Source organism: Vanacampus margaritifer, chromosome 16 (genome assembly GCF_051991255.1).
Source record: "Vanacampus margaritifer isolate UIUO_Vmar chromosome 16, RoL_Vmar_1.0, whole genome shotgun sequence".
Lineage (NCBI taxonomy): Eukaryota > Metazoa > Chordata > Actinopteri > Syngnathiformes > Syngnathidae > Vanacampus > Vanacampus margaritifer.
Window position 1 is genome coordinate 3,514,020 of NC_135447.1, and position 12,995 is coordinate 3,527,014.

General features: G+C 37.5%; 1 protein-coding gene across 1 annotated transcript in view; it reads left to right on the plus strand.

Moving 5' to 3' along the window:
- acsl6 (acyl-CoA synthetase long chain family member 6) overlaps window positions 1-12,995 on the plus strand; it is a 31,637-nt gene that overhangs the window by 13,000 nt on the left and 5,642 nt on the right. Inside the window, exons 3-15 of the mRNA XM_077545983.1 lie at window positions 4,917-5,137; window positions 6,906-7,020; window positions 7,107-7,171; window positions 7,597-7,698; window positions 8,616-8,715; window positions 8,976-9,154; window positions 9,519-9,551; window positions 10,367-10,418; window positions 10,773-10,846; window positions 10,940-11,017; window positions 11,622-11,756; window positions 12,061-12,195; window positions 12,324-12,419. Coding sequence (XP_077402109.1) covers window positions 4,917-5,137; window positions 6,906-7,020; window positions 7,107-7,171; window positions 7,597-7,698; window positions 8,616-8,715; window positions 8,976-9,154; window positions 9,519-9,551; window positions 10,367-10,418; window positions 10,773-10,846; window positions 10,940-11,017; window positions 11,622-11,756; window positions 12,061-12,195; window positions 12,324-12,419 — 1,385 coding nt within the window. The remainder of the gene's footprint in view (window positions 1-4,916; window positions 5,138-6,905; window positions 7,021-7,106; window positions 7,172-7,596; window positions 7,699-8,615; window positions 8,716-8,975; window positions 9,155-9,518; window positions 9,552-10,366; window positions 10,419-10,772; window positions 10,847-10,939; window positions 11,018-11,621; window positions 11,757-12,060; window positions 12,196-12,323; window positions 12,420-12,995) is intronic.

The window sequence follows — 12,995 nt, forward strand, 5'->3', positions numbered from 1 at the left end:
AAATGACCCAATTTATCGCAAGTCAACACTTGCATGGCCATGCAGGTGAGAAACAGCCAATAAAGAAAACAAGGAAGGGAAAATCTAGAAAAAAGTCACCACTTGTATTGTCAAATGTCAGTTAAAATGCAGCATTGTGGTACAACATTATAAGTCACAATTTTACAAGAATAAAATACAGTATACAAATACGGTATTCGTATTGAAATGCAAATTACACCTAAGTAAATATTTGGAACTGAAAAAACTGAACTGTACTTAACAAATGCACTATACTGGATTAAAAGTAAGTTTAACACACTTTAGCATTATACATAATTTGAACATTGAATTCAGTAATTCTTTCACTTTGAGAATCACTACTCTAAAAAGTAATACTAGCATTTTCTCAGAAAACTTTGACTTATGCTCCTAAAAAAAAAGACTTAAAAATTACCCGACACCTGTCACGGCGTCCCATCCCTTCACCTGGCTGCTGCTGCTGTGCGCTATTAAAAATTCATGCTACTTAGCTTAGCACAATGTGTGTAACCATACTCCTTTTCTTTAAATTTTAATTAAAGATGTCCAACTGCTGTTTTAAGCCATTGCAAATGCACACAATAAAGGCACCAAAATGTTCAACCAAACTATACAACAAAAGTTTCGCTTGCTAAATGCTAACACACACAGGAATTTTTTAGTAGCAAAGGGGGGGGGGGGGTGCCAATTTTTTGCTGAAAAACTCATTGATTTGCTATTAATAATAATTTAAAAAAAAAGCCATTATCTTGGGGCCAAGGAAGTACATTGAAGTGAGGGGAGGAGCTTCATTTAGTCGGGCCATATCCTTGTTTAATAGAACAAAAGTGCTTTGACGCCATCTTGTGCCACCTATAGGCGATCACAAACATTTTTCGGGTGGGCATCAATTGCTTGCAAATTTTCACTATCAGCCCTAAATAGTAGAGTGATGTGAAATGTGGAAATACGCATCAATGTCCCAGTAATTCTAAACCTTCAAAGTACCGCAAAACTACTGCTAAAATTAAAAGATTTTCTTCTTTTATTCTTCTTCCCATAAAAATGACTTCTTGCAACGTTAGTGCCTCCGCTCTTAAGTGATCTTCTGCTTCCTCAGCATTCATCACCTCGTGGCGGAGCGGAACGTAATGGCTGATGGGTAAATGCTGACTCAGGCTTGTTCCTCTGCGGTGTGTTCAATGTAATCGGGAAAATTTTATAACTAAACGTCAGTTGTTGTCCTTTTTTGGGGGGGTGATGGTGGGGGCGGGGGGCTGTTATCTGTCTGTCTGATCGCTGGCATATCCTGAAGCCAACTCGTGTTGCATTTTTATGACTTTGACGGATTTTGCAAATTACATGCGGGCCCTAAACGCCTCATGGAAGTGTAGTCAAATAAGCAGGAGGTTGTTTTGGAGGCCATTTGCATGTCTGCTTTTGTATGTGACACTTTTGTTATTTTCAAGAATGAAGATTTTAAATTGATAAATTATTGTTTAGTGGCAGAGTAAATATAACAAAAGACATCATTTTAACTCAACTTTAAACAATGACTATTTTAAAGTAAATATATGATGTACATTTTATTGTAGTATTAGTATTGGAATAGGGCCACATCGAAAATGGGAGAAAAAAAAATCTCCACGATAAAAGTAAGACTTCTTTTCTTTGAAAAATGCATCAAATGATTTTCTGTAGAAAACAAAAATGGAAAAATCATAACTAGGAAAAAAATGAAGGTTTTGAAAAACTAAGACTTGCTTTTTCTTTGGAGAAACTTTCTCTGCCATTCCCTGTGTGCTGTGCTTGTGTATGAGGATGCTGAGAGGGGGAGGAGCCAAATGAGGTTGTGTGACTGCTTGCACACTTCACCGCTAATCTCACCATTAGCCATGAGACGCTAATCACCGCTAAGGGCCTGCATAAAGTTTTGACTTCCTGTTTAGCTTCACAATGCTAACAATAGCGTAACATAGATTGTAACTTTTGATTTCTTGATCAATGACATCAACTAACTAGACGCCGTTGAATTCTAGTAGAGGATTCAGGAAAGCATTTTATTGTATTTAGAAAAAAAAGATTTAGTAATGTAATTTTATTATAATTTTAATTGTATTTAAAAAAAAAAAAAAAAGATTACTGCCAATCTTGTCAGAATAATATATATTTTTCAAGAAAACAGAAAACAATGTAAAAATAGTTTGCTGTTCCTTTAAGAGGAGGAGCTTGGCTTTATTGAAAGTATACACCACAGCAGTCTCTAGAACAGAGGTGGGCATCGAGGGCCGGAGTAGAAACCTCCAAAACCTGCAGGACCCCGGCCCTCGAGGACCGAGATTGCCCACCTCTGCTCTAGAAGGACGCGACCTCTGAATGCACGTGGAAGGAACAGGGAATGACGCGTCCGCTAGTGATGATGTCACACTGTGGTTTTTAAAGCCTGACATCTGTTCACAACACTGTCAAGTGGCGATAAAGCGAGCTAAAGAGTGACAGAAAGAGAACGAGAGCGCGAGCGAGCGAGATCCAGGTTAGAGGCGTCCATCCGTCTCATCTCTAATAGGCTTTGACATCCTCAAGCTGGACGCTAATCACCCGCAACAGCCTTTTGGATGGCCTGATGGGGCGGACCTTTCAGGACCTGGACCCGTGGTGCTTCCGGCACCTTCAATAGGAAGTCCAAAAATGGGCATTCTTTTTAACAACAACAATTAGTTCACTATCAACTAGTCCCTGAACACAACACAGTGCTGTTGAAAAATGTTCATTCTGCTATTCATTAGGAACTATTTCAAATCTTCCCAAATGGTTGCAGATGTTGTGTTGGTGCCAAGGCGACAGCTGTGGCAACAAATTTTTTTTTTAGCAGGCGGTGTTCAAGAACTCCGCAACCTCTGCGTGTCCCAGTAGGGAATCCGTGAAGTTACTACAGGACACTTAGTTTGATATCAGACATGCAAAAACAGCTGAGTAAACACCAACTCTTTAGTCGGACCTTGAACGCAACATGATGCCGCCTGATAGTCATTGAACGCAACGCAATTTAAAAAAAAAAAAAATATATATATATATATATATATATGTGTGTGTATATGTATATATATATGTATATATATTAAAAAAAAAATAAAAATTTAATTAAAAAGCAGAAAAGAAAAGAAAAAAAAAAGTCATTGAACGCAACACAATGCTAAATTGTTTTAGACGCTTAACACAACACGATGCTTCCCAGTCGACAGTGAACGCAACACAGTGCTGCTATTTCAGACACTAAAGGCAATGTTGTTTTATTGGACATTGAATGTATTAGTCCATTAAAGCGAACACAATGTTAGTACATGAAATAACACTGTAAAAGTACACTCTAAAAACAGTTGGGTCAAAAATGGACCGATCCACTACTTGGGTCAATTTGATCCAACTTTAAGTCAAGAAATGGGTCTTTTAGTGTAAAACAACTCATAAATATTGTTCAGATCCTTTACTTAGGTCAAAAAATTGGGTCATTTTGTATAAAACAATTCAGAAAGTTTGGTCAAATTGACACATAAAGTGGATCGGTCCATTTTTGATCCATAATTGTGTTACTTTTGACCCAACTGTTTTTAGAGTGTACATTTTATTTTATTTTAGATAAGTCTGCTGCCAAGGTTCCAGTATATTATGGACATACTGTAGTTGCGCTGAGCCTACAACGAAATGTTTGTTTGCTCTGTTTAGTCAGCGTTTTCACCTTCATGGGAGAATTTTATCATTGTTGCTTTAGAATACACCGAATGACAGATCACTGTCATGATGAATGGAGAGTGTTGTTATTGTGTGTTTGTGTGTGCATGCCAGTAGGTTACGAAGCGCGTCTATTTTTAGATTTGGCGGCCAGCTTTCTACCCTTTGACTGTGTCTGTTCGCCGATGCTGATTACAGTTTTTCTCAAATGCTAAAACATATTTCAAAAACTTTACCTACATTTTCCCCCGATGTTTAAACACAACACACTTTTCTAAAGCTACATCAACACAACCACGCCTTCTCTTGAAAACTCAAATTTTCACACCCAAAAATGTGAACACTGTACACACATTACACAAGACAATTCAAAACACAATGTTCAATTTGTGAGAAGGTCATTTGTTTAATAACTGCCAATGCATTTTTTTTTTTTTTAGAAACGTTCACGGATCTTTAGGATAGACCTCTGTAGAGGATATAATGTACAAAAGCACAATATTGTGTTTTTTCTAGCATGGGCAAATTTTTCACAATATTGTGATATTGTGACCCTCGTATCGTGATAATATCGTATCGTTTTTTTTATTTATTTTTTATTTTTTATTTTTTATTTTTTTTTACAGGAGAGCTCAGTATTGTTCATTCGATTTGACATCATCATTGCTCTCCCTTTTTTTTTTTTTTTTTTTTAAAAATCCAACAAATCAATTTAAAAAAAATTAATAAATGTTTTTTTTTTTTTTTTTTTTTTAAATACATATACATATATATATACACATATACACACATATATATATATATATATATATATATATATACCCTTTTTTTTGTATGTGGGTGAGTATGTGTATGTGCGTGTGTGTGTGTGTGCGTGCGTGCGTGCGAGCGTGTGTGTATTCATCAGTTCACCTAAAGCCCATTAAAAAAAAATCCCATACTAATAATATAATATAATAATAAATTGCCAGATGCAGAAACATCAATGTAAGTTATCACGATGTAGTGGCTCTCGCTAACAGACAGATACGATAATATCGTATCGTGATGTTTGGATATCGTTACATCCCTATTTATCAGACACTGAAGGCAACCCAACTAAACATCATTTCCCACAGCCTAGGTAGACAGTGAACGCAGCACGGGTGCTGTGCAGCGATGTTGACGATTTCCCTGCGGTCCCACAGAGCTGAGTTCGACGCTGATGGAGAAGATGCAGGCCCAGGAGATGCTGAGCGGCCTGAGGGTGCCCGACATGGACGATCTGGGCCACTTCTTCAGCTCGCTGCCCACCTCCACACTGGTGGGCATCGGCGCCCTCGCTGCCATGCTGGCCTACTGGCTGGCCACCAGGCCTCGCCCCATCAAACCGCCGTGCAGCCTCCTGCACCAGTCCGAGGAGGTGCCGGTAAGATGGACACAAAAGTATGGTTGAAAATACAGTGTTTCCTCGTTTTTCCGCTGGGGTTAGGTTCCAAAAAATACCCACAATAAATTAAATCTGCAAAGTAGTTAGCTTTATGTTTGACATTTATTTTAAATGTTTTAAGACTCTAAAAACCCTCACAACACAGTTTGTACACTTTTCTCATCGAGGCATTTACATTTTCTTACATTTCTCACTTGTTTAATCATTCTCAATGTTCAAACCTTAATACATTTTATAAAATAGATCAGGGATGTGATTTTTCCGCTAATTCGCGGAATTCCGCTTTTTTATCTCCCCACTAAAAAAAAAAATTCTGATTTTTTATTTTTATTTTATTTTATTTATTTATTTATTTTTTTATAGTAGTTCATTGTGTATGCACATGACTCCGACAGATAACATCTTCTGCTATAACAAAGACATTTGTGGTATGCTCTAATATGAGTTACTTTTCATTTGGTCATGATACAATTATTTGTTCATGAAATTTGAACTCTTCAACATTATTTATGTGTTAACTTAGTAATCACATTAGTTAGATATGATGATATTCTCAGTGATAGTTTTTAAAAGCAAAGGCAGTCCAATGTTTTTGAATGTGACTGATTTTGAGTTGACTAAAACTGCCATTTTATATGGGATAGTTCAATATACATTGAAAATTTATGCTGTTGTTTTGTCTATTTCTTTGTCATGTGAGTGCATTGAAAGTACTTAAAAACACGGAAAACCCATGAGCTCCAGGCCCCCAGACCCCCGGCTAAATTTTCAGATAATTTCACTTTGGTCAAAACACATCCCTGAATAGATACATTACTGTAAAAAAAAAAAAATGCATGCAAAATGAAAAAAATATCCAAGAAACATCGAGACGGTGAAAAGTGAACCGCGTCATAGCGAGGGAACACTGTAATTACAGATCTGGAATGCTCAGGTCGAGAGCTTTTATACGATGTACGATTTGATGAGGTTTGTGAAAAACACATATTTGATTGTGAGATTATAGGAATGTTTTTATTATTGCATCAGCATTAGAAGTGTATATCTGGAAAGTACTGGTCACAAGCTTTAAGATGAGATATGAGTCAATGTAGCTTGCAAAAAAAAAAATTGGGGTCATATTGTCATCACATGACGACATTGACAAAATAGTTGCATATCTGAAAAGCCGTCATCAAGGCCTTTAATGTGACATACAAGTCGATGTGGTTTGTTGCAAATAGATTTTTTTACTGTGAACATTTTCGCAACAAAAAAATATTTGTTGGTCATATTGTCATCATATGAGAAGACATTGACAAAATAGTTGCATATTTGGAAAGCAGCCATCAAGGCCTTTAATATGACATGCAAGTTGATGTGGTCTATTGCAAACTGATTTTAATCTTGAGATTTCGGACATTGTCGTGATGAAAAAGACACTTTTTGGTCATATTGCTGTCCTATGCGGAGATACTGACAAAATAAGTCACATCTAGAAAGCAGCCGACAAGGTCTTAAATATGACATATAAGTCAATTGGGTTTGTTGTATATTATTTTTTTATCATAAGATTTCTGTAAAAAAAAAAAAAAAGCTTTATTTTTATATTTATTTTTACTAAGACAAATATTTACATAAATTAATATTTAATATATTAATATTTAGTATTTTTTGTTAAATTAATATTAACGTTCATTTCATATGAATTAATTTTCAGAAGAAAAAGAAAAATAACTTGCTCATATTGGTGTGTCTTTTAATGAAGCGTGAAGATGGTGGTCGCAGGTCCATGATGGGGGACAGTTCCAAGCTGCTGACTCATTACCACGACGACGCTAGGACAATGTACGAGGTCTTCCAGCGAGGCCTCCATATATCAGGTAAGCGAGGATGGGACTATCGGAGCGACCGATCCCACAAATCGATGCAATGTTTGGTTGCCGTGGTGACAACTGTCATCTTCCAGGTGACGGGCCTTGCTTGGGCTCGCGACTCCCCAACCAGCCTTACAAATGGTTGTCCTACAAAGAGGTGAGGTGGTAGTCCGACATTTTGATTTTAAAGCAGACATTTTAGAGTGATTTTAGCCATTTTCAGGGGTCTTTCAAAGACAAATTTGTCCTTATGAGACCATATCTGAATAACACCAAACTCAAGCCTGGTATATCCTGACTCAACATCTTGTGTAATGGTCCTGTCCTAAATGAGATTAACAGGCTCCCCCTATTGTCTAAAATGTTTAAATGCAATAAACTCTACGCCCTGGCTGCTAGTCAAAGTCCCATTGAACTTAAGGCTTCCCTAGCAGAAGTCATGTGACTTCCAGTCAGACTTGAAGCCGCATGAGAAGTGAGTGATGTAACAGTGATCGTGTTGTTTTATTGCAATGTGTGTCTGTGTGTGTAGTGTGGTAAATTCCCTTGCAATACAGTCATTGTCATGTGGTCCCCATGCAGGTCACGTCGCGGGCCGAGCATCTGGGATCGGGCCTGCTACACCAGGGCTGCAAAGCCAGTCCAGACCAGTTCATTGGGGTCTTTGCTCAGAACCGGCCCGAGGTTGTCCTCCTTTTCTCACTCGGCCCTCCCAATTACAACTTTTACCCAATGCCTCCGAAAGCCATAAAACATGTTGACATTGCAGTTTATGAATAGAATAGCTTTACTGTCATTGTAACATGTACCCATCCCAAAAGTCTTAACTAAACATTAATAAACAAGAAATAGTGCATAAAGAATGCAAAACCTAAATGAGTAGCATAAACCGGTGTTAACAAACTGCCATTAGCATTAGCATGTATTTCCCATAATGATAACAAGCAATTTTAGCATTGGTCGAACTCTATTATGATCAATAAAGTGTGCTAATGTTAGCATTTGCCCTAAAGTCAATAAACCAAAACATTTCCGAAAACTGAAAACAGCAACGTTATCATTTGTCAAACTACTGTAACATTTCATTGAAGTGAGCTCATGTAAACAAATTCTCTTTGACTCTGAATTAGCAGTTGTCAAACTTGTATCTAAACTTGTATCATCAAGTTTGCCTCGTCAGCTCATGTAAACAAACAGCCGCTAACGTGCGCATTTGGCAGTTTGACTGAAGTAAGGTAATGATAGCAAACGGATCATTTAGGAATGCTAATCTTTGTTAAACTTAAGTAAGTAAGTAAGTAATATTAGCTAACATAAACTATTGCCTGTCAGCACGTTAGCATGTTAGTGCTTTGAGAGATTATCATCCTCCATCCATCCATTTTCCAAACCGTATAATAATAAAAAGATTAAAATTTTAGCATTTGCCATATTGTTAACTGACTAAACACTTAGAATTTGACAAACTTTGATTATAATTAGTCAAGTAAGCAAATGTAAACCTCTAATGCTGGGGTTTATTGTTATAAGCTAATGTAAGCAAACACCCTTTGACATGCTAGCATTTGTAACTGCATTAATATATAGCATTTTTATTGCAGTGGATAATCTCGGAGCTAGCGTGCTACACGTACTCCATGGTGGTGGTGCCCCTCTACGACACGCTCGGTCCTGACGCCATACGCTTCATCATTAACACGGGTAAGACACTCATTAGCCGCTGCGCTAACATGGCATGGTGATCTTATAACTGGACAAGAGCAAATGTACACATAACTTACTGATAAAATAATTACAAACAATTACAAATCTGGACAGCTCTGGTTACAAGCTTTAATATGATAATGATATGATTTTTGATTGTGAAAAAACAACTTTCTTATATCATTTGAGCGCTATATAAATAAAACTATAATTGTAGATGTGGGTAGTACGTTAGTGTGCGATTTGTATCCCCACAGCCGACATCTCCACGGTTATCTGTGACAAAGTGGACAAGGCGCAAGTGCTGCTAGCTAACGTGGAGCGCACAGAGACGCCGGCCCTGCGCCGCATTGTTCTTATGGACGACCTGGACGCCGCCCTGGTGGAGCGTGGACGCGGCTGCGGCGTGCACGTGCAGGCGATGCAGGAAGTGGAGGTATCGCACTGCTGCCACGCTGAGCAACGTTAGCATTTGTCAGACCGAAGAGTGGCCAGTCGAGTTGCGGTGTAAGATAATGCAGATGTACGCCGAACAATTAGCAACATAAGCATTTGTCAGGTCAACACAATTTGCTCCACAGTTGTGACTGTGTCGGCTAATGATACTGTCTAATTGCGTGACAAAAATAACATCTCATGCTACCGAGTAACATTTTTTGTTGTGCCACTTGTATTGCGTCATGAGCTTTTGTCAAAAGACAACAAACTGGTTTGTCACTCCTGCTGTATCTGTTTTGCATAAAAGATTTACACGGAAATACAGGTTTAAAATGGCTTCTTTGTTCTTGTCTGCCCCACAGGCACTGGGCAGAGATCACCATCAACAACCTTTTGTAAGTAAATAAAAAATAACTGGATACGTTTCATCTCACCAACCACTTCATTAAGTACACAATCTAATGAGTTCCAATGGAAGAGCAGAACACAGGTTTTCCAAGTCTCACCATTTATTTATTGATTATTTATTTATTTATTTAAATTTTTTCTAGACTTTAAAAAAACAATAATTTTTTTGTTGAATTAAAAATTTTTGTAACTTTAAAAAAACGTTAATTTTCAAAAATGTTATTTTTTAAATTTGTGCATAACCATTTCTATTTTTACTACATCAAAACATTCAGTTATTATCATTTCTAAGCATTTTTACAGAGCAATGTTTACTTACGTTTTACAAAATTTACAAAAAGATTTTATTAGATTTTTTTAACAAAATGATCCACATTTCTTTTCAAATATTTAAAATGTTAGTGGAAATTTTATTTTGTCTATGAATTCCTTAACAAAATAGCCTTAAAAAAAATTATCTTTATATTTTGCATTTGTTTTAGCTCATTTTTTCTGAGCATTCTTATTGTGTATTTTTGCAGAGAATTTCTTTTATTAAATTTTTTTATCTACTTTATTTTCATGCACCTTTATATTTTTAATAACTACTTTTTGCAGAACTTTTTTTTAAAAAAAAAATAATAAAAACATATTTAATTTAGATTATTTTTTTTCCAAATTTCCTGATTAATTAGTTCACGCTTTAACTTTGACAGCACTAATTGTTACGCAGAATTTTTTTCCCCTCATTATTATAATAGTCTGATGGCGATGAAATCATGAATTATGAAACGATGATGTGACTGTTTTCCCCTCCACACAGCCGCCCTCACCACAGGACCTTTCTATTGTGTGTTTCACCAGTGGAACCACAGGTGAGAGGTGACCCGCAACCACTGCAGTCCATCCACAAAACATCACTCGGAAATAATAAACAACACTTAGAAAACTTCAAATCGGCCTGCAAGACTGTAACCTGCTTTTGTACATTGTTATTTTTTTTATTCAATGTGCACAACACGGGTAAAATATATTAAAAAAATAAAATAAAATTACATTCAATATCAAATTAGAAAATCTATAAATGATAAATGAAATACATAAATTACATTCAATTAAAATTGTATATATGTTTGAATACAATTGCGATTGATACAGCTTCCATGCAAGTGTACCTAATAAAGCGGCCCTCCCTGTGTTGACCTTCACCTTTTATCCGTCCCGCTCAGGAAACCCGAAGGGGGTGATGCTAACCCACGGGAACGTGGTGGCCGATTTCTCGGGCTTCCTCAAAGTGACCGATGTGAGTCAACGAACGGACAGCATTTATTTCACTTTTTCAACTATTTTCATGACTGTTTTTCCTGCATCTTCTTCTTCTTCTTCTTCTTCGTAGAAAGTGATTTTCCCCAACCAGGACGATTGCCTAATTTCCTTCCTGCCGCTGGCTCACATGTTCGAGAGGCTCATCGAAGTAAGGCAGTGTGTTTCTGTGTGTGGCACTCCCAACACACAGACACATTTACACACGTCCTCACACGAACTCGCAAACAATCAGGAAGTGGCCCTGTTATCATTCCACCCACCTACTGTACTTCTAACCAGCAACATTGGGTTGTTGGAAGTCCATATTTGGGCACTTGCCTGTTGCCACATGCCTGTCTCAGGCAGGGGAACTGAAATGTTGTTTTCAGCTTTTAAAAACAACAACCGTGAATCGCTTTCGTAATCGCCAGTAGGCAACTTTGAAAATGGCATCAATTTTTTTTAAAATGTTTCTTTCCTGACTGCTATGCATGAAGCTAGCAAGTTAACATGTCAAAAAGTGTGCATAAGATTTGATTTTTTTTATACATTTTTAATCTTAGTTAGGTTCATATATTATTTACTTTTATATGGATATGTTTGTATTAAATTAGTTAGATTTCTTTGTCAGGTGAGCAATTTGTCAAATTCAGCAATAATAACCTGTCCCACTGCAAAAAATTTTTTTTTTTTTGTCAAGCAGCGATACGCAATTGAAAATGAGCTGCGTTCACAAGCGGCCGCCACGCTAAGTGTTGTGTTTTGTTAACCAGTCGGTGGTCTACTGCCACGGCGGGCGCATCGGCTTCTACCAGGGCGACATCCGCTTGCTGCCCGACGACATGAAGGCCCTGCGGCCCACCATTTTTCCCGTGGTGCCCCGCCTGCTCAACCGCATGTACGACAAGGTGCGTTCGAGAACTCCACGCTGTTTGACAAGATAAAAAAAAAAAAAGTTGATAGTTGTGCTGTCACTATCGAATATTTTTTAGAAGTGATTAATCTATTGATCATTCAATTAATTAATTGATTTTTATTTTGCATCAAAGTGTATTACAAAAGATTTTTTTGTTCCCGATTGCTGTTTATTAACCAGTGATTGGTGTTTATTTTGTACTTGGCTCTAATTTGATAATGGATTACTTGTCGATTAATCAATTAATTTTTGACAGCTCTAGTTGAAAGTGGGGCTCTATTTATTCTGGTCTGCAGATCTTCAGCCAGGCCAACAGCCCGTTAAAGCGCTGGCTCCTCAACTTTGCCGCCAAGAGAAAAGGCGCCGAGGTCAGTAGCGGCATCATTCGCAGCGACAGCGTCTGGGACAAAATCTTCTTCAGTAAGATTCAGGTAACACTTTAGTTTTTTTTTTTTTTTTTACCATTTTTCCACTGACTTGCAAAAAAAATGCCTTTCATCTCTGCAAGCGCAAAGATAAGAAAAAGTAGGAGGCGTGTTTGTGTGTGCGCGTGTTGCAGGCCAGCCTGGGTGGGAGACTGCGGATGATCATAACAGGGGCGGCTCCCACATCTCCTACCGTGTTGGGGTTCCTCAGAGCAGCGTTAGGATGCCAGGTTATACAACACGCACGCACACACATCGGCAGTTTCTGGTATGTGAAATATGTGCGGCCGCACAGAAGAACATGTTTCCTTGGATGGCATCAGAATGAATATTTATCTCATAACATGAGAAAAAATATTTCTTCTAAATGGCTAAAATACATCAAACTCACCAGAGATGCTGGCTCTTAAATGTAGACATTTTTACACATTGCTATAGATGTCTTTTGGTAGTTGAAGTTATAATAAGTTTTGCTCTAACCAATTAATCAGAGGACAGAAAAATGTGAACATCTTCAAGGCCCCCCCCGTGTGGATGAATTTGAATTCTGATTGGTTAAGAAAGAGTCCCATGAATTCCATCGGCCATCTTTGATTATTGTCAAGGCAGATTCGATTCACATGGCAACACCAAGAAACTGAAATCTGATTGGACCCCAAAAAAAAAAAAAAAAGCTGGGATCCGCTAGGGGTGTGGATTGCCTGGCGATTCGATTCGCATCACGATTCGATTCGATACCGATTAATCACGTTACAAATCTATAAATTGATTATTGCGATTAAAAAAAAAAATACAAAAAATTTAGA